Source organism: Dasypus novemcinctus, chromosome 9, assembly GCF_030445035.2.
Source record: "Dasypus novemcinctus isolate mDasNov1 chromosome 9, mDasNov1.1.hap2, whole genome shotgun sequence".
Taxonomy (NCBI): Eukaryota; Metazoa; Chordata; class Mammalia; order Cingulata; family Dasypodidae; genus Dasypus; species Dasypus novemcinctus.
The window spans coordinates 105925787-105952725 of NC_080681.1; the positions used below are offsets into that span (position 1 = coordinate 105925787).

Below are 26939 nucleotides of genomic sequence, written 5' to 3' on the forward strand. Positions count from 1 at the left end.
CAATAACAGGTAAAGAAAATGAGTTAGTCATCAAAAACCTCCCAACAAAGAAAAGCCCAGGACCAGATGGCTTCACCGATGAATTTTATCAAATATTTCAAGAAGAATCAACACCAATCTTGCTCAAACTCTTCCAAAAAAAAACTGAAGAAGAGGGAACACTTCCTAACACATTCTATGAGGCCAGCATCAATAACAGCAAGGCCAGATAATGATATCTTCACAAGAAAAGAAAATTACAAGTCAATATCCCTTACGAATATAGATGCAAAAATCCTCAAGAATATACTAGTAAACTGACTCTAACAGCGCATTAAAAGGATTATACACCACAACCAAGTATGATTTATCCTCGGAGCAAGGGTGATTCAAAAGAAGAGAATCAATTAATATGATACACTACATTAATGGAATGAAGGAAAAAAAAAAAAACATGATCATCTCAATTGACACAGAAAAGGCATTTGACAAAATCTAGAACCCCTTCTTGATAAAAATTCCTAGTGAACTAGGAAGAGAAGGAAACTTCCCCACCATGATGAAGGGTATACAAGAAAATTGCACAGCTAACATACTCAATGGTGAAAGACTGAAAGCTTTCCACCTAAGAAGGGGTTGGGGGAAAAATACACCAAATGTAAGATAAGGAATACAGTTGGTAGTAATATTTTAACAATGCTCTAGCATAGTTTGTAACAAATGTTTCACACCAATGCAAAGAGTTTGTGGAGGGGTGATGTATGAGATCCCTGTGTGATGTTATGTATGCTTATTTTTAAGTTTGCAATCCTCACTATACACTTATTGTTTATGTGCTTTCATGTATGAATGACATACTTCAATAAAAATTGAAAAATTAAAAATTAAAAATTAAAAAAAACTCCTAGGAGAAAATATAGAAGAAACATTTCCAGGACCTTGCAGTAGGCAATGGTTTCTTAGACTTCACACCAAACACATACACAACCAAAGAAAAATACATAAATTCTACTTCATCAGAATTTAAACTTTGTGCAGCAAAGGACATTATCAAGAATGAGGGGGAAGCAGATGTGGATCAAGGGATAGAGCTTCCACCTACCATATTGGAGGACCCGGCTTTGATCCCTGGGTGCTCCTGGTGAAAAAGAAGAGAAAGTGTTCCCACGTGGCAAACCAGTTCCCACACTAGTGACCGCCTGGTGAGCCAGTACCCGCGCAAGTGAGTCACGCAGCAAGATGATGACGCATCAAAAGAGATACAAGGGGAGAGTCATGGTGAAGTGCAGCAGAAACCAGGAATTGAGGTGGCACAATTGACAGGGAACGTCCCTCCATATCAGGGGTCTCCAGGATTGAATCCTGGTGAATCCCAAGGAGAGAAAATGAGAAGACAACATAGACAGCAAAAGCAGCAGCGTGGGAGGAGGGGAAGGGGGAAAATAAATAAGTAAATCTGAAAAAAAAAAAAATGAGAAAAGACCACCTGGAGAATGTAAGAAAATATTTGGAAATCATATATCTGATAGGGATTTACTATCCAAAATAGGGAAGCAGTTGTGGTTCAACTGATAGAGCATCCGCCTACCATGGGGGGTCCAGGGTTCTATAACCCAGGGCCTCCTGACCCATGTGGTAAGCTGGCCCCTGCGCATTGCTGTCATGCACAAGGATTGTCGTGCCACACAGGGGTGTCCCCTGCGTAGGGGAGCCCCACGCGCAAGGAGTGCACCCCGTAAGGAGAGCCGCCCCGCACGAAAAAATGCAGCCCGCCCAGGCACACGCAGAGAGCAGACGCAGGAAGATGATGCAATAGAAAAACAACACAGTTCCCTGGTCCCGCATGACAAGAACGTAAGCAGACACAGAAGAACACACAGCGAATGGACACAGAGAGACAATGAGGGGGAAGGGGAGAAAAATAAAGAAAATAAATCTTTTAAAAAAGAAAATACCCAGAATATATAAGAACTCTTACAACTTAACAAAAAGACAAACACCCAATTTTAAATTGGATAAAGGACTGAACAGACATCTCTCCAAAGAAGATAAACAAATGGCCAATAAGTACATGAAAAGATGCTCAACATCATTAGCCACTAGGAAAACGCAAATCAAAACCATAATGAGATACCATTTCATACCCACTAAGATGGTTACTATTTAAAACAGAAAATAATGGAAACAGCAACCCTCATACATTATTGGAGGGAAGATAAAATGGTTAAGCTGCTGTGGAAAAGAGTTTGGTAGTTCCTCAACAAGTTAAACACAGAGCTACCATATGACCTGGCAATCTACTTCTAGGTACATACCCAAAAAAATTGAAAGCAGGGACTCAAAAAGATATCTGCATACCAGTTACACTAAGGCATCACTCACAATTGCCAAAGGTAGAAGCAAAATAAGTGTCCATCAACAGAAGAGATAAAGAAAGAACACGCAACAAACACAGCAAATGGACACAGAGAACAGACAACTGGGGCGGGGGCAGAGGGGAAGGGGAGAGAAATAAATAAAATAAATCTTTTTTTATAAAAAGAAAATATAGGGGATTCCATATACCTCACACACTTTTTAAAAAATCTTTTTTAAAAAATGTAGTGCATTTTTTGAGTCATAAAAAAGAATGAATTGTGATACATGCTACAATATGGATGAATCTTGGAAACATCACGCTGAGTGAAACAAAGTAATCACAAAAGGACAAATACTGAATGATCTCACTCATCTGAAATAATTAGAATATTCAAGTTCATAGAATCAGAAATTCGATTACAGATTATTAGGAACAGAGATGGGGGTGGGGGTAGGGAATGGAGACTTTCTCTTTGGGGTGTGTAGCAGTTTGATATTATTGATGAATTCCAAAAAGAAATATTGGATTATGTTTGTAAACGTCTCCTCTGGGCATATTAGATTATATTGGATTCATAAGTTTACTTGATTAAGTAATTAAGTAAACCTCTTGTGCCAGTAGGGCATTGAGTCCCCATCCACCACAGTTTGATATTATTGATGAATTCCAAAAAGAAATATTGGATTATGTTTGTAAACGTCTCCTCTGGGCATATTAGATTATATTGGATTCATAAGTTTACTTGATTAAGTAATTAAGTAAACCTCTTGTGCCAGTAGGGCATTGAGTCCCCATCCTTTGGTGGATGGGGACTCACAGATAAAAAGCATGACAAAGGACAGAGCTGGGAGGTTTTAATGTTGGAGTTTTGATGTTGGAGTTTGATACTGAAACTGGAGCGCCAGGGAGAAAGACAGAGCCGTTCGCCTGATAGTCTACAGCTGACCTTGTGGAGAGAGGCAAAGCCTAGAGAGCCTCATAGTCTACAGCTGACCTTGTGAAAAAACAGGAGCTGAGCCCAGAGAAACCCAGGAAGCCTGAACCCTCACAGACATCAGCAGCCATCTTGCTCCAACGTGAAAATAGACTTTGGTGAGGGAAGTAACTTATGCTTTATGTCCTGGTAACTGTAAGCTCCTACCCCAAATAAATACCCTTTATAAAAACCAACCAATTTCTGGTATTTTGCAATAGCACCCCTTTGGCTGACTAATACAGGGTAATATAAAAGTTTTGGTGATAGATGATGGTGATGGTAATGAATGTAATTAACACCAATGAATTAAATACTTGAAAGTGGTTAAAATAGGAAATTTCAGTTTGTGTACATGTTACTAGAACCAAAAAAAAATTTTTTTACACCATAGAACTGTATAAAACAACAAGCAAACCCTAATATAAAGTATGGACTATGGTTGACAATATAATTATAATAATATTGGTCTGTCAATTTTAACAAAGGTATCACATTAATGCAAAATGTTAATAATAGGAAAAAGAGTGTGGGGTGCAGTAAATGGGAACTCTGTACTCTCTTCATGATTTTTCTGCAAACCTACAACATCTTAAATAAATAAGAGGCCATTACAGAGAGGAGAGTCCCAGTGCTCTTTGGGGAAACATGCTGACAGCTCCATAGAGAGTTCTCCAAATGGAGAAAGTTGCACATAAGAATGATGGGAAATTAATAGGTTCATCTCAGAGATCCTGAAGGGCTGGCAGCCCTGACACAGCCCCACACATACACATGAGATCAGCTTGCAATGGCAGAGGATAAGTAAAAACTCCACCTGATTATAATACTGACAGATAAGAAGTCAGAACAAAATGGAGTCAGTTTACAGCTGAGCCTAAGAACAACACAAGATGCTGTACAAACAAAGCCACTGGAAGGGGACAGGATGATGAATAACGATGCTCTTAATAGGACCCTCCATCTCCTGGGCCCTTCTCTCCTTCCCTGACTTCCCCGTAGGATCTGAGACACCCCAAGGATCAGCTTGCCCAGCAGACCCTGAGAGACGGTGAAGGGTAAGAACCAGCCCAGGGGTCCTCCTGGGCTCTCCCCAACCACATCATGACTGTGGAATATCTTTCGTGAATACCACTGGCTGATATTTTATGTGGAGGGCAAAGGCCCAGAGGAAAGAACACTGGGTTTGAAGTCAGAGACCTAGACTCAAATCCTGTCAATCACTTGAGCTCTCTGGGCCTGTTTCCTCGTGTGAAAATCAGGATTCTCAGATCTTTCCTCAGGGATGGACACTTGTAGCACCCTACACTTTTCTTCACTGTTTGTAGGTAGTAGGTAACTTTCCTAAAGAAACACAGCCTGGAATAGTTGCTGCCAATATCTAACATATTGAGCACTTTTGTATACCTGACACGATTTTGAGGACTTTTAGTCCTTAGAATGTCCCAATGATGTAGGTATCATTATTATCTTCCTTATGCAAATTAGGAAACTGAGGCCCAGGAGGGTTGTTACTTGCTCAAAGTCACACAACAAATAAGTGGCAGCACTAGGATTTAAATCCAAACCTATCTGACTCTGGGAACCTGTTATCCAACAAGCTTTCCCTATTTCCCTCTTCCTGATAAAGAAGAACTTGTGAAGATGGAAGAACCTGGCACTTAAGTGACAAACCATTTGGCTGGAATCCACTGGCACCCGTAAGGATCAAGAGCTCGGGATAGACAGGACCCAAAGAGCTTGAGAGTTCTTGTAGGCAGGACTTCTGAGACAAAGGGGATACATTCCAGCAATTTGGGAACATTCCAGCTGGCTTCATCATACCAACCTGCCATTTACCCAGTATGGTAAGTCCTTATTTAAAAACTTTCATATTAAGGATGAATCAAAGTCAACAAGGTTTTCTGATCTAAATCACAAAAAGACATGCCTACGTACCACCCTCACCTCTAACTCTCCTCCACACCCAGTTGAGTGATTCAGTCCAATCAGACGTCTCTGTGTTTTCCTCACGTCTCCATGCACTTACACATGCTATTCCTCACGCATGAATGCCCTTTCTTTCCCATCTCTGCCTATCCAAATTCTACTCTTTTGTCAATGTCTACAATAGAAACAGCAATTTTCAATTCAGAAAAACCTGCATTTAAATCCTGACTCTGCCACTTTCTGGGTGTTTGGCCTGGACAAGTAACTTTCCCTCTCTCAGGCTCTCTTTCCTCATTTGTAAGATGAAGGGTTGATAATACATATACTACATAAGGCTGTGGATGAAGATTTAATGAGGGAGATAGAAAAAAGAATACAATAAAAAGTACATGTTGGGGAAGCGGACTTGGCCCAGTGGTTAGGGCGTCCGTCTACCACATGGGAAGTCCGTGGTTCAAACCCCAGGCCTCCTTGATCCATGTGCAGCTGGCCCATGCACAGCGCTGATGCGCGCAAAGAATGCCGTGACACGCAGGGGTGTCCCCCGCGTAGGGGAGCAACACGCACAAAGAGTGCACCCCATAAGGAGAGCTGCCCAGGAATGGTGCCACACACATGGAGAGCTGACACAAAAAGATGACACAACAAAAAGAGACACAGATTCCCGTGCCACTGACAACAACAGAAGCGGACAAAAGAAGAACACACAGCAAACAGATACAGAGAACAGACAACTGGGGCTGGGGGGAGAAGCGGAGAGAAATAAATAAATCTTAAAGAAAAAAAAAGTACATGTTAATGAATTTTTTAAGTGGGTGAAATGGACAAATTCCTAGACAAATATAACTTACCATAAATGACTTAAAAAGAAATAGAAAGCCTGCATAGTCCTTTACTCCTTTAAATAAATTGAATTACAAGTTTAAACATTTTCCATAAAGAAAATAAAACAAGATTGTTTTACAGGTAAATTCTACCAAACTTTCAAGGAGTAGATATTCCAATCTTCCAGAATATGGAAAGAAAGAAGAGTCCCTGACACATTTTATAAAACTAATATAATCTTGATACCAAAAATCAGATAAGTACAAGAAAGAAAAATTACAGAGCAATCCCACACAAGAACACAGCTTTAAATATGAACTGAATGCAACAGTACATAAAATATAAAACATCATGACCAGGTTGGATTTTATCTAAAAATACCACTCACCTCATTAACACATTAAAGAAAAAATATGATCATCACAATCAGTGCTGAAAAAGCATTTCGAAAATTAAATGCTCATTTAAAATAAAACTTCTCAATAAATTAAAAGCAGAAGAGAACTGTCTTAAGTTGATAAAACATTTCTACCAAAAACCTATAGCAAACTTCATTATCAGTGTTTAAATATTAAAAGCATTCCCTTTAAAATCAGGAAGACAAGACAAGGACTCCTACTGTAACCATTTCTATGCAACTTCCTACTGGAGGTCCCACCAAGTACCATAAAGAAGACAAGAAAAAAAAAGATATGAAATGGGAAAGAAAAAGCAGACTATAAAAATGCACGGATCCTGTGTACTTGGAAAAGGTAAAAGATTCTACAGACAAATTAGGATTATTAAGAAAGTTTATCAAGTAGTATGGATATAAGATCAATAAATATACAAAAATCAACCACATTTCTATATACCAGCAACAATTAGAAAATGTCATTTTTAAGAGTACTATTTACAGTAGCAACCAAAAATATAAGGGACCTGGGAATATATCTAACAAAAGATGTGCACAATTTTATGGAGAAAATTATTAAGAGGCATTAAAGACCTAAATAAATAGGAATGATACATCATATTCATGAATGGAAAGACAATTTCACAAAATGTCAATTCTCTCCAGATTGATCTATAGATTCAATACAAATCTAACCAAAATCCTCAACAAAGTTTTTCACGGAACTTGACAAGTTGATTCTAAAATTTATAAGAAAGACAATGAAGACAAAAATAACCAAGCAAACTTTTTAAAGGACAAAGTTGGGAGAGCTTGATATTTCAGATAGCAAGACTTAAGGCAGCTACAGGGAAGTGGACTTGGCCCAGTGGATAGGGCATCTGCCTACCACATGGGAGGTCTGTGGTTCAAACCCTGGGCCTCCTTGACCCGTGTGCAGCTGGCCCACACACAGTGCCGTGCCATGCAGGGGTGCCTCCCGCATAGGGGAGCCCCATGCACAAGGACTGCACCCCGTAAGGAGAGCCACCCAGCACGAAAGAAAGTTCAGCCTGCTCAGGAATGGCGCCGCACACACGGAGGGCTGACACAACAAGAAGACCCAACAAAAAGAGACACAGATTCCCATGCCGCTGACAACAGAAGCAGACAAAAGAAGAACATGCAGCACATAGACCCAGAGAACAGACAACTGGGGGGAAGGGGGAAGGGGAGAGAAATAAAAAATAAAAAAATTTTAAAAAGACAGCTACAGTAATTAAGTAGTACAGTATTGGCACAAAGATCACCAAACTGACTGATGAAAGAACAGAGAGCCCGGGAACAAACTATGTATACAGGAAAAGTGATATATGATAAAGGTGGCACTGCAAATCATTGGTGTAAGTATGGACTATAACAAATGATGCTGAAACAGTTGGTTATCCCTACAGAAAATAAATCCTTAGCTCTTGCCACCCACAAAAATCAATTCTAGATGGATAAAGATTTAAATGTAAAGTGCAAACATTTAGAAAAAGTAGAAAATATTTTATGATCTTGGGTAAGGAAAAAATTTTTTCAAACATAAAATGTAAAAATCATAAAGAAAAGGATTGATGAATTTTGACTAAATTAAAATAAAAATCTTCTCTTCACCCAAAGACTCTATAAATAACCTGAAAAGATAAGCCATAAACTAGAAGATATTTGCAATTCATAAGTGACAAATGATTATGATCCTAAATATATAAAGAACTCCTAAAAACCACTAAGAAAGCAACAGAAAAAAACTTATAGAAAATTAGGTAAAAGACATGAACAGGCATTTTCATGGAAGAAGAAACCTGAATGTCCACAAATGATTTGAAAATATGTTCAACCTCATTAATAATCAGAGAAATGCATATAGAAAATTACCATTTTATACAAACTAGTCTGGCAAAAATTAAGAAGCCTGGCACATTGTGATCTTGATGGAGAGCAAAAGAAACTCTTACACACTGCTACTAGTAGTAGAAAAAGGCCAGGCAGGGAAATGGACTTGGCCCAGTGGTTAGGGCATCCGTCTACCACATGGGAGGTCGGTGGTTCAAACCCCAGGCCTCCTTGACCCGTGTGGAGCTGGCCCATGTGCAGTGCTGATGCACGCAAGGAGTGCCCTGCCACGCAGGGGCGTCCCCCGCGTAGGGGAGCCCCACGCGCAAGGAGTGCGCCCCGTAAGGAGAGCCGCCCAGCGCGAAAGAAAGTGCAGCCTGCCCACGAATGGCACCGCCCACACTTCCCGTGCCGCTGAAGACAACAGAAGCGGACAAAGAAACAAGAGGCAGCAAATAGACACAGAGAACAGACAACCGGGGGAGGGGGGAGAAATAATTAAATAAATAAATAAATAAAGTCTTTAAAAAAAAAGAAAAAGGCCAGGCACCTTGGAGAACAATTTGGCCCTGTCCTGTAAAGCTGCACATGCACACACTCCACAATCCAGTGATTCTATTTCTAGAATCTCCTGAACAGGTGCATCTGGAGACTCATGCAAAAATGTTCATAGTAGCTTCATTTGTAATCATAAGAAAACTTGAAACATATTAAATATGCATGTATGGCAGAACGGATAAATAGTGACATATTCCTACAATGGAAAATTATACGTCAGAGAAAATAAACGACAGCAAAATATCCACATGGGTAAATATGAGAAGCATGATGTTGAGTTGAAAAATACAATGTGATTTCATTTTTATAAAGCTCAAAAATGAGCAAAGCTATATAATGCTTTATTTGGGGATACATACACCTATGGCAAGATTACCCCTAGCAAGCCAAGAAAATGATAAGCACAAATTTCAGGGGAATATTTATGTCTAAGAGGGAAGTAGGGGACATCATTAGGGAAGAGCAACTGGATAATATTCTAATTCACCAGTGAAGTTCACGGGTATTTGTTGGCTCATTATGCTTCATAACTTCGTAAGTGTTACACATTCACTTCTGTACAAATCAATTTAGAACAAAAAGATAGGTGATGAAAAACTTTATAACATGCTCCCAGCACATAACCACTGAGATTCACTGCCCTTTCCCTGCATATGCCAAACACAGCACTAAATGATTTACACACACAATCGCACTTCATCTTCCCAGCAGCCCCACAATGTTAACCCCATTTTAAAAGGGAGGAAACAGACGCCCAGAGGTTAAGCGCCTTGCCCAAGGTCAGACATCTAAAAGGAGGATCTGAGAGGCAGGCCCAGCTCCAGAGCCTTCCCCCCGCAGCCATTGGATATCCCACCTCACACAGCAGGCGCTCAACAGGGAGACTGTGTTGAAATCCCCTCTCAGCACACAACACCACTCTCCTCTGAGGCACCCCCAAACACTTTCTGCAATTATCACATTCCTCTTATTGCATTCCTCTTATGTATTAATATGTGGCTGAGTCTCAATTATCCTAAAACTCCACCAATATAAAAGATAAGAGCTGTGCCATCTCTGTATTTCCAGTGCCAGTGCTGGTGCCCAGCAGGAGCTCAATAAATGCACACATTTTGGTTAGGGGTTTTACAGCTCTCATCTGACCGGAGGGTCCTGGAGGGGCTCCGTCCTGTTGGCTCAGGAGGCCATGAGGAAGGGGCAGGAGGGCAGGCACTCACCCCGGGGGCTGTAGCCGTGGGCGTCCATGAAGGACAGGCCCAGCCGCTCGTCCTCCTGCAGCGTGCTCTGGTCCGTGAAGCTCCGGTCCACGGAGCTCATCATGTGGGTCTTCTCCTGGCGGTAGTTGACGGTAGCCTTGGTCATGTTCACCGGCTTCCTGTAGAAGAGGGGTGCCGGGAAATGTAGAATGAGCTGGGCCAGACAGCACCCAGACGTGGGTGGGGAGCCCCGTGGCCAGGGGGCCTTGAGGCCAGGAGCAGGCATCATCCTAGAAGTTTCTCGGGGTGCTGGGGTGACTCTGCCTCCATCCCTCATCCACCAGACCAAGAGCTGCTGCCTCTCCCAGAAGGGGCTAGCAGGGTCCCCACTCTGGGGACCTGCGCTGAGAGCAAGGGACAAAGCAGCAGTGGCCACAGGCTGAGACCCCGTTCCTAAGTCCCACTGGCCCCAAGGGCCCAGGCGATGGGGAGGAAAAGCCACTCTGGGCCTGCCCTGGCTTCACGGCAGACAGCCACTCCCCCACCCCAGCTCCAGGCCCAGAATGCCCTCCGCCCTGAGCCCCACACCCACCCTCCTTTCTCCCTGTCCTCGCGGGGCTGTCTCTGAACTCCTGCATCCCCTGCAGTGGGGACGGGCCACGCCAAGTCATCCACACTCCTCCTCCATGGCAGAGGGTCCGGCTGAGCCCACTAGTGCTCAGGCGTCTTCCCCAGGGCACAGCCCGAACGCCAGCCTGGGCTTCTCCCCACCTCACCCCTGCCCCTCCAAGAAGCCCCAAGGAGCCCCCACTGACCACGGTAGTGGTAAGGAGAGACCCCACAGGCCATCTTTCCACAAAAGCCCCCTGCCCAGCTCCCTGCTGGAAGCAGCACAGGGAGGGAGGTGTGAGTGTCCCCTCCCTCCAGGCCAGCTTAGGAGATGAGGACAAGGGTTTGTGACTCCTGCCTCCCGAACTCAGAGGAAAGTGGAAGAAATGGGGATGGGAAGACAGACGGCATAGTTCCAGTGAGCGAGGGGCAGAGCAAAAGGCAGGGGGGAAACGATTAGAATCCTGCACTGAGGCTGAGAAGAGCCGGAGGGGCCCAGTGGCAGGGAAGGCTCGAGACAAAAGAGACACTCTCCTGCTCGGCTTTACAGCATGCAGGTCGTGGGGTAGGCCTGAGGAAGGACTTCCAGGTAACGAGGGCTCAGGGCCACTGATCATCGGGGGACCAAGGCCAGTGAAGGCGTCTTCCCAGGCAGGCAAATCCAGTTGGCCTGTCCTGGACTCAAGCACTCCTGGGGCAGGGAAAGGACATGCAGACCTCCAGATGCCCCCCCTGCCAGGACCTCGACGTCCTTCCTGTGCTGAGGAGATGGCCGCGTGTCCACGCAGGGACCACTGCAGCTGCCCATGCCTTCCCAGCCTGGGCGAGAAGGCTCAGGGCCCAGCCTCCACTCCAGCCCACCCGCCAGGCTCTGGGCAGCACCTCCCTGGGACCCGGGGGGAGCCAGAGACCCTTTTGGAGGCCCCTGTGGGCCCTGAACTTGATGACCAGAAGAGGAGGAGGAAGGAGGAAAGGAAAGGGGGAGGGGAAAGAGGGAGAAAGAACTAGGAGGATTCAGAGAAGGGAGGGGAGGAGAGAGAGAATAAAGGGACCATGACGAGGAGAGAGAAGAGAGTCGGGGAAGGGGACAGAGAGAGGGACAGGTCAGAGACCAGTACACCATAAGGAAAAGAGACAGAGGGTCATGGACAGATGGCAGCCAATGAAGCTGGTTCAACAGTGGTGCCAGAGAGGTCCCATCGGAGACTGGATACCGGCCGAGGCGGCAGCCTCCAGCGGCATGCCACCAGGCTCTGCCCCCAGCCCAGGCCTCTCTGCCTACTTGGAAGAACAACAGAACCAAACCAATCAGATCCACAGAAGACACACCAGGAGGGGCCCTAATGCTTTTGGCATCCAGCTGGTCTCACTGTGAGATTCAGCAGATGAACCGTAGTACAGGCACTTTCCAAAATTCTGCACTTGGGTTCACAAATGAACTGCACGAGTAGAGAGGGAAGGAGAACTGCCTCATCAGCAATTCCTGGAAAGCCAAGCTGGGGGCTCAGTGTGTGTCCACAGCGGGGGTGGCTTGCTGGGAAAGCTAATATGGCATTGGGGGACATCCTGCAAGTGGCCGGTGCTGGAAGGAGATGAAAACAACTGCCCTCCCTAGCCTGGGGGCATCTGAGCCTGCTCTGTAAGAGGAGGGAAAAGAAGGCCGGGTGGGGGAGGGCGGGTCTGGAAGGCTTGCAGAGTTAGAGGGGACAGAAACAGAAAGGCAGAGAAGAATCTGCAGGATGTGGAGTCAGGTGGAAGGCCTAGGTTGCAATCCCAGCTCTGGCACTTTCTGACCTGTGACAAGCCCCTTAATGTCTCTGGGCCTCAGTCTGCTCATCCGTAAAATGAGAGTGATAACAGTGTCTGTGCCACAGGACAGCATCCAGGGCTGGGCCCAGAGGAAGCGTCTGGGCGATGGTGGGTCTGCAGAGACGGCAGCTGTCACAGCTAGAGAAAGGGCTGGTGGGGACCTGACAGCTGTCTGCCCTGTCGGCGGAGCTGCCAGCGGAGAGGACAGCTCTGGATCACCACCCCAGCCCCCACGCGCACACACGCATGCACGTGGGCTGTGGATTCCAGAGCAGGACCCACGTCAGAATGCTCCTGGATGTGGACTTTGTTCTGCTGTCAGGAAGTCCTTCCAACCAGCTGGAATGGATAGTGAAAGGAAACTGAGGCTCAGGGTGGTTACGTGTATTGCCCAGGAGACTCACCAGAGCTGGTCTTGACCCTGGGACTCTGACCACAAAATCAACACTCATTATTAAGTCCACCCAAAGAGGGATGCAGAAAGAAGTGACAGAGCAGAGTGGGAAAATCAGAGACCGAGGTGGCCGTGAAGCACCAGGGGACACTAGGCCAGGCAGGTCTACTTACGGGTAGTAGGAGTAGGCATAGTGGTCTCTCCTGGCAGCGTGCAAAGAGAGAACAGCACAGTTGTGTCCGTGGTGCCCCAGTAGTGCCAGGCTGAGGACAGCACCCAGCCAGCAGGAGGGGCCTGAGTGCTTTCCATGCTATAAAGGGGGCTGTCCAGGGCCAGGGGGCCAGAGATGAGCCTTGTCCCAGCAGTTGGCAGGGGTCAGCTGCTAAGGCCCAGAACCGGAGGCCCCTTCCAGAACCTCCCCAGTGCTGCTGGAATGAGGGAGGGGGAGGGAGGGAAAGGCCTGGGGTGGGCAGGAGCAGAACTTTCACTAACACACACTCTCATAGACAGAGAAAGACACATGCACACTCACACACAGATACTCACATATACCCTTACATACACTCCAACAGAAATGCACACTGACACACACACACCCGTGGTTGCAGACACACACTGATATGTACTCACAAACACATATTCATGCATGCACACACTCATACACATGTATTTGAACACATACATTGACATGGACATACAAAAACATACAAGCACACATTCACATGCACTGACACACAGAGGTATAACGCTCACACACACACACAGGCTCACGCTCCTGCACTCAAGGGTAACCACTGCTCACCAGGGTCACAGTCACCCCCTGCAGACAGCCCTCCCCCCTCTGTCTCTGAGGCTGCTCACACTCACAGGCCCCTCTGCCCCTGAGAGTCAGTCCTTTACAAACACATCTGCTTGGGAGGAACAAAGTGGCAGGGACAGGGAGGGGACAAGGTAGAGAGGATTCCAGCCGGACCCCCAGGGGCTAGGAGCCCCCTCACCCACTCAGCTGTTTCTGGGCCTGTGAAAGGAGCCAGGTCACCCCCTCATGGGGGTACCCAAAGCACAGCATTAGCCAAGAGCCCTAGTGTTACCCCACAGCCCCCACGGTAACAGCCAGAGCAGGTCTGATTCCCATTTCACAGCTGGGGAAGCTGAGTCCCAGCGGGTCATGTCTTTCTCCAGGACACGCTATAGGTCAGCGGCAGAGTCCAGAGCAGGGCCTGGGCTTCCGGACACCGGTCTCAGGACCCTGGCCCCAGAACTGCCTCTGCACTCTCTCCAAGGGCCCCCTCCAGGCACACTCCAGGGTCCTCCCTTCACCCACCCTCACATCACCCCATCGACAGGGACCCCAAGGAATGGCCTTTCACAAGGAAATCCTGCAGACTGGGAAGGTGAGAAGAGAGAAGAGTGTGAGACTGAGGCCCAGCCAGGTCAGGAGATTGGCTCGAGGTCATGCAGCACATCGTGTCCACCCAGGGGTGGGGGGCCCAGGCTCCAGGGCCCTCGGTGTCTGGAGGAATGGCATTCTTCTGTTCCCAGCTGAAATGTCATTTCTTCAAGAGGGTTGTCCCTGACCGCTCCCTACAACTACCAACTCAATTGTGTCCTCTACCCTCTCTCTGCCCCCCAATCTTGGGCACCCTATTCTTTTCTGCTATGGCACTTACCGCAATTTATAATTATCTATCTATTAGTGCTTTTGCTAGTTTAATGCCCCTCTCCCCATTAACCCAAAGAGGGCAGTACCCTAGTCTGTTTTATCCACCAGTGCCCGGCACATTATAATCCCATGGTACATTTTTTTAGTCGAATTGAATAATCCATCAATGAATGAAAATAAATGAATGACGTTCACCTCTGTGAGCTTTCATCTCTTGCTCGAGCACAAGGGTTCTTAACCTTTTTTGTTCCACAGAATGTTTTGTCAGTCAGGTGAAAACTACGGATCCCTTACTCAGTCCACACTGTACTGTATATTATTTAATAAATAGATCACACCCACACCAACACATCCCCACAAGAATAATGCTTCTTTGTATTTCAGTTCAAGCTCATGCACCCCTGGTTAAGAACCCCTGCTCTGAAAAAAGGTGAGGTTAATAATAATCACCCCACATCACTGCCTGAGGCTTAAGCAACACGAAGAGAGAGCTCAGCAGGTGCTCCGGAAGCAGCTCCTCCCTGCCACCCTCCCGGCTGGTTTCCCCACCAGCGAGGGCGCTGGGGGTGCGGGACGCTTCAGGGGGACCACACTCACTGGACCAGACTGTGGGGATACAGAAGCCAACGAGACAGAACTTTCTTTGCCTTCATGGAGCTCTCAATCCAGCAGGGAGGAAAAATACAGAGCAAAGCAAAAGTAAATAACTGAAAAAGTGCAGGGTGAAGAAAGTGCTGTAAGAGAGAAAAATGGAAAATCTGGAAGCAGAACAAGGGGACGTGTCCGGGCCTGCGGTTGGCCAGGCCTCCCCTCGCGTGCCCTGGAATCCCCCTGACCATACATTCCCTAGGGAAAAAGCCCGGGCACAAGGTCGGGTCCATCAAGTCTGATCGTCCACCAGGCAAAGCAGGATGGAGAATTTGGAATCTCCTCCCAGCTGGCCCTGGACTGATTCCATAATCCTCCCCCTCCCCCCGGGGACCCTCTTTCTTCCAACACAGGGTTAACTGCCTGCCTCCTCCCAGCACCTCCTTGTCTGTCAGTTACATTCACACCCAAAGTTATTCTAAACACCCCCATCCCTGCCAAAGCTTCTCTCTCCCATGGACGCCCCACAATCCAGACTGGGGGAGCCCTGAGAAGAGTGGACTCTGAAAGAGACAGGATAGGATCCGGGGGATGTAGTGAGGAGCTACGGAGTAGAACTGAATGGCTTTCAGAGGAAGTAAGGAGGTGCCAGAGGGACACCTACTCGCTACTTCACAGGCTTTCAGGGTCATCTGGAAGGGTTTATAGGGGTAGCAGCTGCATAAAATAGAGGGTTCCCTAGTGAAGCCCTGGTAGCATCTCTGACCCATCCCCCCCTGGGCCCAATGTTCTCTTTGTGGGGGTGGGTGATAGATCCCCCCACCACGTTGTCAATCTTCTCTCCTTGAGGGTTAGATTTCTAGGACCTTCAAATACCATCTGCAACTGAAACTCCCCTCTCTCCACAAATCTGACACCTCCCTTACAACCTTCTCCACTTCACCACCCCAAACTTTCCTCACCTCTCAGGGCCCCAATAAGACAAAACCCTACTGGGAGAAGTACAGGGAACTGTCACATAAGAAGCGCCTACTGTGTGGCAGAGGTGACAAGGCCCTTCCTACTGGAGGACTTGAGAGCCCAGGCTCACAGCAGGCCCTGCCATTCAGCAGCTGAATGACACAGGCATGTCACATAATTACACTTTCCTCATGGGTGAAAACGGAGCAAGAGCTGCTCCACGGGTCAGGCTCTAATTAGGAAATGTTCTGCCTCATCTGCTCTGCTCACTGATGTATCCCAAAGTGCCAGGACAGTGCCTGGCACACAGTAAGTGCTCCAAAACTGAGGTTTTTCCTGGATGAAGCCTGTCAGGCTCTTGGCACATAGTACTGCTTCTTAAATGACACATTTTTTTGTCATTTAAGCTGTGAATGGATTAGGGCAGAGAAAAAAACAGAGCCTCTCACCTTGGATAGGCCATCCACCCACACCCACTCGCTGGCATGTTCCACCCCCAGACTCTTTCTCCTGCTGGTACCTGGCTTCAGGCAAGGTGCTGGTGGCCAGCTCTCTTCCATCTCCCTGGATCTTGCTTATCTGCTCCAGGCAGCCCTGAGAGCCAGAGCCAGCTCCCCCAGGTGTGCCCAGCCTGGCAGCAGCAGGGGCTGCAGATGCCAGAGCCCAGGTGGGGAGAAGGGTGGCTCTGCCTCTGCCTCTGGCTCCCTGGGGGACCTCAGGCAGGTCCATGCCCCCTCTGGGCCTCAGCATCTCTATCCTCAATTAAGGCGCTTGGACCTCTGTGTGCTGGGGCTGCCTGGTGGGCGAGAGGGACGGCAAGCAGAGGGGCCTCAGAAGTCCTCAACCCACTTCTAACAAGAACTGCTCAGTTGTCAATCTGCTCCATATACTGGACTCCCAAGGGGAGTTTTTTTGGTGTTTTGAAGATAAGTTCTGTGCTTTCAGAAAGATTTGAAAAACACCAAACTCAATGCCTTGAACTACTTGGCAGCTCTCACTTTATGGAGCTCTGAGCCTCTACAGTTCTAAAATTGTGAGATTCTTAGAATCCCCAATCCTGTATTTCTGAAATACCAGGATTCTAAGTCTTGAATTATAAGATGTGCTGGGATTCAAGCGACCCATGGAAAAATTCACTAGGAGACGTGCCCCTCACAAACACAAGCCTGGGGGATGGAAGGGTCAGGCGGGAGAGGAGTTTGCTCTTAGTCATGGCCCTGGAGGACTCCTCAGGGATCAGTAGTAAAGGTTCTAGGGCAAGCTGAGCCTAAGAGGGGGGTGGGAGTCGGGGGCCAGAACTTCCAGGGCTGGGGTCTTTCATCTAAAGGGGCATGAGCACCATCTCCCCTGCTCAGGGTCAACCCTGACCATACATTGGTCAGAGCAGACAAGAGGATAGAAGGTCTGCAGGGGGCTGGGGATTCAAAGCCAAGCCACCCCCACACCCTCCCTTTTGCAGCAGCCCCAGTAGGCACAGGAACATGGTGCCAGCTTTGAGCAGAGCTCCTCGGCAGCAGGCACTGAGCACCCTTCCCTGGATGGTGGCACCTGGCACCAGCCAGACCTGGGCTCCAGCCAAGCCACTCTGGGGCAACTCCGTTTGCCAAGTTTCAGGCTTCCCGTTGCCCAACTCAGCTCCATCCACTGTCCTGATGTCCAGGTTGGCAGCTCTCCACACACCCACCAGGCAGCTGTCCCACCTGTCCCCAGCTGCCATTTCTCGATGCCCACCAGGCCTCTGAGGTGCAGATGCTGCCAGTGGACCAGGACAGTGGCCCCACTCACCCCTTGCGGATGATGACAATGATGGCCCCCAGGAGGAGAATGAGGACAGCAAGCCCCCCAGCACAGATGCCCAGGATGAGCCCCATCTCCTCCGATCGCTGGGACACCTCCAAGGGTCGCTTGCTTTCCTTGCAGGCAGCTGGGGAGAACAAAGCAGGATGAAGATCAGAGGGGAGATAGGGACCACCTACCCCCTGCCTGCAGGGGTCCGAGCCCCACGAACAAGGTGGGCTATACAAACACACGTGCACAAAGACAGTTGCTCCTCATCCCCAACATGGGTCCTGCCTTTCAATCAGACCTATCTTCTCACCATTCCCCTACACCTTTTGCATTCTTGTGTCAGGAGGGTTGGCTTATGCTGTTCCCCTGCCAGGAACAGCCTCCCTCTCCTCTCTAGCTCCTCAAAAGCTCCCCATCTTGCAGTGGAAGGGGGATGGGGGATACCTGGAGCCTTCAGAGCCACCCTTCTGCCCACCTGGCAAGTGATGGTGGGAGAGAATTAGGTACCTGGAGCATGGTTAGGGCATCTCAGGATGGGGAAGCAACCCACAGTCTCTGAGTGGAAGCAGGGACAATCCCCACACAAGGGCAGCACCCACCTCTCTCCCACCATGGGAAGGGGCGGGGCAGACACAGAAGCAGCCCTCAGGGATATCTCCTGGGGGCCCAACTCTAATGGTTCCCCTGCCACAAGCCAGGCCCCTGCCAAGGCCCCTGCTGGGACAGCCTCCACCGGTGGGAACCAGGACGAAACAGGCCCTGCTGTCCAGAGTGGGAGGAGCCCTTGAGGGGGCCCCACGGGGACCCAGAAAGGAAACCCTTCCGGTCCCCAGGCCTGCTGCCACCCTCCACAGCTCGCACAGCCTTCGGTCCTCAGGACCCGCCTCCCCAGAGCCAGGCAGGCCTGGAGCCCACCAGCGAAGGGCTGAGGGAGCCGGCGCTTACCTTTCCTGGCTATGCGGATGCAGTTCAGCCGGGTCTCCTGGAGGCACAGATGCGGGTCTCAGCTCCGCTGATGCCCCGACCTGACCCTCCCACGCCGGAACCTCGGGCCTGGTCAGGGCTTTCTCTGTAACTATAGTCACCCCACCCCCACGTCCTGACAGGAGGCCCTGGGGGCACCAAGGAGGGCGGGGCCTGCAAACAAGTCAGTGCCCTAGGAAAGGGTGATGAGATGAGAGGAAACAGAAAGGAACAGGACGGCGGCACCTAGGTCCAGAGGTCCGGTTAGGGAGAAGCCTGGGAGGGCGAGAAGCGAGGGGGGCGGGACCTGGGGAGAGGGCGGGGCTTCAGGAGGGCGGGGCTTCGGGGAGGAGGGCGGGGCCCAGGCTTCGAGTTCCCGTTAAGAAAGGAGGAACCTCAGATAGACGCCTGTGGGGAAAGAGACGCCTGAGATGGGAGACCCCGTCCTCACAGGGGCCAGGGCTCTGTGGCCAGGAGCCTGGTGTCAGGAGGGCGGGGCTGGGGAGGGGCGGGGGCTGGAAGGGAGAAGGGCGGGCCCGGGGTCTCCAACTGCGGCTCTGGCCTCTGCGGTGGGCCAGCTCGGAGGTGCCCCCAACCTGGCCCCACCCCACCCCGGCCGCCCCCCCACGACCCTGGCAAGCCCCTCACCCCCTTCAAGTGGCTTGCTGCCTGAAAGTAAATGAGGTAGGCCTTCCTGGGCTCAAGCGGCGGATTCCAGAAACCACGATAGGTTTGGTTGTCACCCACAGTGAAGGGCATGGCCTCCGTCAGGCTGCTGGCTGTCAGTTCCGCCCCGAAGTAGTGCACCAGGCCACGGGCCAGTGCCGCATCGAAGGTAAGCGGCACCGGGAAGCAGTCCTGTCCTCCTGGCTCCCTGCGCAGCCGCCGTGGCCGCTCCTCCTCCACAATTACCTGGTACACGCTGGACAGGGAGGAGAGGCTGTGAGCAATCACTGGCCAGAGGACGAGGGGTGCATTCCGGTGGCTAAGGGCGTGGGATCCGAGGGCAGGCAGACCTGGGTGCGAATGTCGACCCTGCCTCTTGACCTCCTTTGTAAAATGGGAGTGATCATAGGGCTGGTCCATGAGCTAGGTGTGAAGCATGGCACTAAGGAGCCTGGCAAGTTTAGCAAGCAGTGGGAACTGACACTCTAGTGGGAAAGAGCGTCACTACGCAAGCAAACAAGGACACCCCACCCTGAATCTCTCAAGCCCTCCCAGCCCCAAGGCAGCCTCTGGTCCAGCAAATCTGAGCCCTGTTGTCTCCCGGGTCCTGACTGCCCACTCTGATGTGTGTTCCCTGGTCCCAAATTCTGTGGCTGTTTATTTTCATCACTCTGCTGAATAAGCTTTTGCTGTGAGCTCCCCCAAAACCTCTGTGGAACAAAGCCCAGAGTACATCAATGATTGCTGATAAGTTTAAATATTTCCAGTCACAGCCTGGGTCAACTCTGCCCTGGGAAGTGGAACTGCCTTTTCCTTGCTCTCTACCCGTTTCTTTCAAGCTTCAAATTTGCAGGAGAAGCACCACAGGGTTTTGGGATTTGGGCCACATGACCCATTCCCTATCTCTAGCCTGTTATTAATACCAGCCCAGGCCGCCCCCCACCCCAAGTCCCACCAGGTGATGATGAACATCAACATCAGCCATGGGTCAAGTGCATCTTCATTTGGGTGATCACACTGAACTCTCCCAGCCAGCCTGCAAATTGGGCAGGGTAAGCCCCACTGTGCAGATGAGGGAAGGGAGGCTCAGAGAGGGCAGGGGGCATGCCCAAGGTCACACAGGCATCATGCCTGGCCCCTGCCATGTCTCTGCCCCCAGTCTAGTCATCATCATCCTTGAGGGAAGTTGACTAGTTGAAGGATTCCTCAAGAGGCCAAAGAAAGGAAAAGGTACTGTTGGATTCCCAATTCCTCCCAGATGCAGCTGCACAAGACCCCTAAGCCTCCTGCAAAATGCCCTAAATGTGTTCTGACTTTTTCCTGGGTCTCCCTTGAGAGTTTGGGAATCAGCCCTGAACAAGATCATTTCCTGTAAGGAGAGTAAAGAGTGGAGGAGGAAGAGGAGTGAAGAAGTAAGGAGCTATCAAGGGTACCTGGGCAACCCACTACCGGCTTGGGTGGCTGACTGGGACCCCAGGCTTTCTCCCCACTCCTGGCACACAAAGGCTGTTACTCTCTCCCAGCACATGCACCTTTGTGGAAGACAGGGGTGGACCAGAGGGTCAGGTAGGCTCTGTGACTCCAAGACCTGGATTCCAAGTCCCAGCTCTATTACTTACTAGCTGTATGGCCTTAAACAAGTTAGTCAGGCTCTGAGCCTGTTTCCTGATGAATCCAGAGACTTCATGATAGTCACCACAGACCTCGGGGGAGGTGACCACGGGCTTTCTGTCTGCCCAGGACTCTAGAACAGCCTCCTCCAGGCACACTGAGCCTTGAGGGGGTAACTGAAGGAGGACAAGGGTGAGACGGCCTGAGTGGGGTGCTTTGGGTCAGAGGAGAGGCCTATTCCCTACGGCCCTGGACCCCCACCCCTCCTTCCAGGCTTTCCCACCTGATGGGCGCACCACGGCCCTGTGCCGGCCTCAGCAGCACCGTGATGGTGTTCTCAGACTCGCCGAGGGGTGACGGAATGTCAGCATAATCAAAGCTGGGAGCTGCGGAAGGGACAGGAACATAAGCATAAAGTCTGGCCAAGCCTCCAGCCTCCTTGGCCCTCATATTCAGATCCTTTACCCTTTAGCCTTAGCCTCCATGGTCCCTCTAATCTGAGCTGCCCTGGCCCCCGACCTCAGGCAATGACCCCTGACCTCAGCCTTCTAATTCCACTGACCATAGTCTCCTGACCCCTCTGACTTAATCTACCCTGACCCCTGACCTAAATCCCTAAATGCCACATTTATCTCAGCAGCGGCCCTCTATACACACTCCCAGGATCACCCCACCTCCCTTTCTGCCCATGGAACCCCCAGATCCTGGGCCACCTCCAAAGGGGCCAGGCCAAGGCTGGGTGGGGCTCACCTGAGATGTTGGTGGTGATCTCAGTGAGTGCCGCCTGGCCAAAGCCTTTGCCTGTGCGGGCGCGCACGGAGAACAGGTAGGTGGTGCCTGGGTGCAGGTTGGAGAAGACGTGGTAGGTCTCATTGCGGAGCTTGGAGATGGTACGTCGTGGGCCTGGCACATTCACCGCCGGGTCTGACGACTCAATGCTTTGGTAGCTGATCTGGGAGCAGGTGGGATGTGGGCAGGCACAGAGGTGTGGGACGGCTTCACTTACCCAGAAGCCTCCCACCACCATCTTTCAGGTGAGCTAGGGATGAGGCTTGGCAAAGAAGGGAGTCTCAGGGAGACCATGGATTCCCCTTAGCTCAGGCCCCTGGGCATCTTCACCTCTTCGAGGCCCCCTTCCCCATGACCCACAGGGCAGAGTCCCAAACCATAGTCGGAGGGACTTTGACTTTCCCCACATACATCTCCCTCTCCAAGCTGCATGCAGCAAAGGGAAAGGGGATCTTGCTCCCACCTTCTACCAAGAGTCCCCACTGTAACAAACCCACCTCATACTGAGTGATGAGACCATTGGGTTCCTGCGGCTCCTCCCACTTGAGGAAAATCATGTCCTCCAGTGGAGTGAAGGTCAGGGACTCAGCTGCGATCCCACCAGGCACTGCAAAGGAATGGGCAGGAAAAAGCAGGCTTTGGAGCCAAAGGCCTGGGTTCAAATTCCGGCCTTGGCATTTCCTAGCTGTTACACACTCGGACTACTCAATCAATCTATCTGAGCCTCAGTTTTCTCATCTGTGAATTGGGGATAATAACCTCCCCCACAACCAGAATTAAATGAGAGGATGTACATGAAGCCCCAGGGCAAGTATCACCATTTCACATTGTTCGATCTATTCCTACTCAAAAAAAGGTTGGTGTTGGTGGCATTTTCATTACTGAGCAGGTTGCATTCAGCAGAGAAGACTATTGGAATGCTCCTATTTTACTCTTAATTGGGTAGTTTTCCAAAAATACAGACATTGTCAGAGAAATGAAAATAACTATTGCATTAAGGTGGCAGGATTATGAGTGGAGATGTTTTCTTGTCTAAAAAACTTTCATTACTTAAATAACTTATTCAATATAGAAAATCTCAATGAGCATAAAGAAAGCAAATGACCCCTACAATTCCTCCACCCAGAAATAAATACTGTTAGCACTTTGGCACAAACCCTTTCAGGTGTGAGTTTTGTTGTTGTCATCATTTTAATGTATCATCTTAACAGAGGAATTTCCTCTAGGAAGAAAATGGTTTTCTTTGGGAAAACACCTTTATAAACCATTGGAAGGGTTGAACCTGAAATCCTGAGGCAGGGGAAAGCAGAAATCATGACAATAATCAATGAAAGCTCTGTGCTAAAATGAACAGTGAAGGTTATAACAGCACCACCATTCACCAGCCAAAATGGTAAAATGAAAAAGAGACTATTCCAAATATATATGAGAATGCAGAGCAACTGGAATTTTCACACACTGCTAGTAGAAGTGTAAATTGGTTCAACCACTTGAACTGCTTGGCTATGTCGACTAAAGATGAACAAATACCCTATAGCTAGCAGTCCTACTTCTAGGCATAGGGCCATCAGAAATGTGTGCATCTACCGAAAAAAAATCTACAAGGATTTTCATTGCGCATTATTCAAAATAGCTGACAACCAGAAACAACCCAAATGTTCAACACCAGCAAAAAAAGTTAAATAAAAAATGGTATATTCATATAATGGAATACTAGATGGCAATGAGGATGAATTCCCTAGAACTGCACACAACATGGCTGAATCTCTCCAGCATAAAGTTAGGAGACAGAAGCCAGACACAAAAGAATGCATACTGTATGATTCCATTTATGTAAAATTCAACCAAACAAAAATTAATTCACAGTGTTATAAATCAAGATAATGGTTACCCTTGGGAGGTGGTGGTTGGGAGGGATAGCAAAAGGAAGCTTTTAGGGTACTTGTGATGCTACTTTTTTTTTTTTTACATTTTATGTGGCTTTTTTTTCTCTCTCCTTTTCCCCCACCTCCCCCCCCCCACCCCAGTTGTCTGTTCTGTGTCCATTTTGCTGCATGTTCTTCTTTTGTCTGCTTCTGTTGTTGTCAGCGGCATGGGATCTGTGTCTCTTTTTGTTGCGTATTCTTGTGTCAGCTCTCCGTGTGTACAGTGCCATTCTTGGGCAGGCTACACTTCCTTTCGCACTGGGCGGCTCTCCTTATGGGGCGCACTCCTTGCACATGGGGCTCCCCTACACGGAGGACACCCCTGCGTGGCAGGGCACTCCCTGTGCACAACAGCACTGCGCATGGGCCAGCTCCACACGGATCAAGGAGGCCCAGGGTTTGAACCGCAGACCTCCCATGTGACAGATGGATGCCCTATCCACTGGGCCAAGTCCACTTCCTGTGATGTACTTCTTTATTTGGGTGTGGGTTATCCTGATGTGTTCCATTTTGTGAGAATTTATTAAGCTGTCCACTTAAAATAAGTGTACTTTCCTATAAGTATTATCCCAATACTTCAACGTGAATAAGAATATTAAATAATGAGCAGTTATTGGAGGTGGGGGGGGTAGTAAAGGAGGAGAGAGAAGAAGGCCATGCAGCCCAAGTAAAGCCTGGCAAAGAGTAGGATGAGGCCACCACAACAGCGTAAGTGGCTGGGGGGTGGGAGGCTGGCACGAGGAGGGGTAGAGGGATGCAGAGGTCAACCAACTTTAAGAAAGTCTTCCAAAGAATAATTAACAGCTCTCATTACTTTGTTGTTACACAGCTGATTTACTCCTAGGCAAAAAAAATCCTATATAAATTTCAGTCCCAGGTGAGGGGTGTCTGCGGGGGGCCAGTCAGGGCCTTGGGACCCTTACCGTCCTCGTCTGTCTGGAAGGTGGCCTCTCTGCCCTCCTTGCGCCCCTCGGGGTTGGTGAGGACGAGCCGCACGTGGACATCCCGGTAGGGCAGCAGGTTCTTGATAGTGTAGCGGCTGACGCCTCGCTCCATTGTCACGCACTCCCGGAAGGTCTGGTTGTGGTTGCTGCCCAGGGTGTAGTGGTAGCACAAGGACACGCTGTAGGTGTGGCAGCGTGTCACATTGTAGCCCAGCGGTTCCCACTGCAGTGTCAGCTGGCGGGCCTGGATCTCAGCGAAGGCCAGGCCCTTGGGGGCCCTCATGGGCTCTGAGGAACCCAGGAAGCAGAAAGAGAAAGAAGGTAGAGGAAAAGAGAAGAGAAGGAGAAAGAGGGGCAGGGAGAGAAGACACCAGTCAGCTGATAGAAGTCATCCTCAAATAACCCCTGGAACACTGAACAGGGCGTTGGGCAGGGCCATATGTGAACCCAGGCTCTGCCACTCGCACTTGCCACTCACCTCTCTGAACACACCTTAGTGTGTTCAAATGCAAAATGGGATAATAACAGACTCTACCTCATAGGAAGTTTAAAGTTATGCACAGAAAGCATATGCATCGATGGCTAATAATGATGAGACCCCTAAAATAGTAGCTACAATTTTTATTTAATAACACAGTTAACCTCCTAATTCAAGGTCATCCTGGACTTCATTGGGCCAGTCTAAGACATAATACAATAACAACAGAAATCAGGTTGATAGAGGAAATAAAAGCCAAATAGTTAAATAAATGCAAAGAATGTTAGGGAAACAGAAATATATGCCATTAGGTCCTATGCAGTTTCTAAAGGTTAGGTTCAAATTAAGTGGTGAGTTCCCCACCTGCCAAAAAAAAAAGGTAATTCAACCAGTTGTACAATAATAATAATAATAATAATAATAATAATAATGGCAGCTAACATTTATTGAGGGCTTCCTATGTGCCAGTCATTGTTCTAAGGCTTTAACTGCTTTATCTAATTTAATCCTCACTGTAAATCAATAAGACAGGTTATTATTGATTTTTTTTTCTTCTTTTTTTTTTTTTATTGACTTTGTAATAATATTACATTAAAAATATATATGTGATATTATTGATTTTAACTGATGTTATTGGTCCTGTCTCACAGATGTGGAAACAGACACACAGAAAGGTTAAGTAACTTGCCGACAGTCACAAAGTAAGTGGTAAGGCTGGAATCCAAACCTCGATAGGCTAGCTTCAGAATCCATACTCATAACCACCACTACCTTGCCCCTCAATGAGGAATTCAACTGCTGAAAAAAAGCACAGAGGAGAGTTGTGGGAAGATGGCCCAGAGGGAAGCTCCAAGAATCAGTCCCTCCACCAAAACAAATATTGAACTGGCAGGAACTGTCTGACTCATCTATTTCAAAACTCTGTAGTCTAGTGGAACACTGTACAGCATCCAGGGAAGAGATGGGGGAAGAGGCTGATAACTATCAGTGAATTTCACCCTCCAGTGCAGTGGACTTCTATCCCCCATCCCCCAGCTATATGGCAGACAGCAATGGGAACCGCAGCCCAGGCGCCACATGCAGCTTGCCAGTGCCAGGGTGGACTATAAGGACCTTGTCCACCAAAATCCAGGAGTGTGTGGTCTAATCCCTGATCACTGCTTTTGATCAACTACTTCAGCTCTCTAGGGGCTGACTCTGGGGGGTCATTGTTCCTTCGCCTCCAGGCAAAAGCAGCAGAGGAGTCTTAAAAAGGCAGTACTTTTCTCTCTCCCCAAGCCCCACCCCTCTTTATCTTTTCTCTTACCACTCCCCATTTGGGAACAAAAATTATTTGGAAAAGTCACAAATTTGTGGTTGCAGCCCTCAATAAAAAAAAAAAAAAAAAAAGCAATCCCAGAGGAGTAGGAGAGCTAAATTTCCAGAGTTATAACATAATACTCAGAATTCCAGTTCTCAACCAAAAATTCCAAAACACACAAAGAAACAAGAAAGTATGGCCCATTAACAGAAAAAAAGAAAAGAAAAAAGAATCTGCCAGAAGCCATCCTTGAGGAAGCTCATACATTGAAACTATTAAGGGCTTTAAATCAATTGTTGTAAATACATACAATGAGCTAAAGGAATCCATATACAAAGAGCTAAAGGAAATCAGAAAAAGAATGTTTAAATAAAATACGAGA

At 48.5% G+C, this 26939-nt stretch overlaps 1 protein-coding gene across 7 annotated transcripts in view; it reads right to left on the reverse strand.

The window, feature by feature from the left end:
* The window catches only part of PTPRU (protein tyrosine phosphatase receptor type U), a 118584-nt gene that overhangs the window by 46292 nt on the left and 45353 nt on the right, over window positions 1-26939 (reverse strand). For 5 of the 7 annotated variants that reach the window (XM_071217584.1, XM_071217583.1, XM_071217585.1 and 2 more), the window contains 9 exons: window positions 24759-25067; window positions 22408-22517; window positions 21872-22073; window positions 21405-21507; window positions 19493-19766; window positions 18827-18863; window positions 17879-18017; window positions 13056-13085; window positions 10092-10249 (listed from right to left, as the gene is read on the reverse strand). In XM_071217584.1, the coding sequence (XP_071073685.1) occupies window positions 10092-10249; window positions 13056-13085; window positions 17879-18017; window positions 18827-18863; window positions 19493-19766; window positions 21405-21507; window positions 21872-22073; window positions 22408-22517; window positions 24759-25067 (1362 nt within the window). The remainder of the gene's footprint in view (window positions 1-10091; window positions 10250-13055; window positions 13086-17878; window positions 18018-18826; window positions 18864-19492; window positions 19767-21404; window positions 21508-21871; window positions 22074-22407; window positions 22518-24758; window positions 25068-26939) is intronic. The other 2 variants (XM_071217587.1, XM_058304748.1) reach the window with 1 other exon arrangement.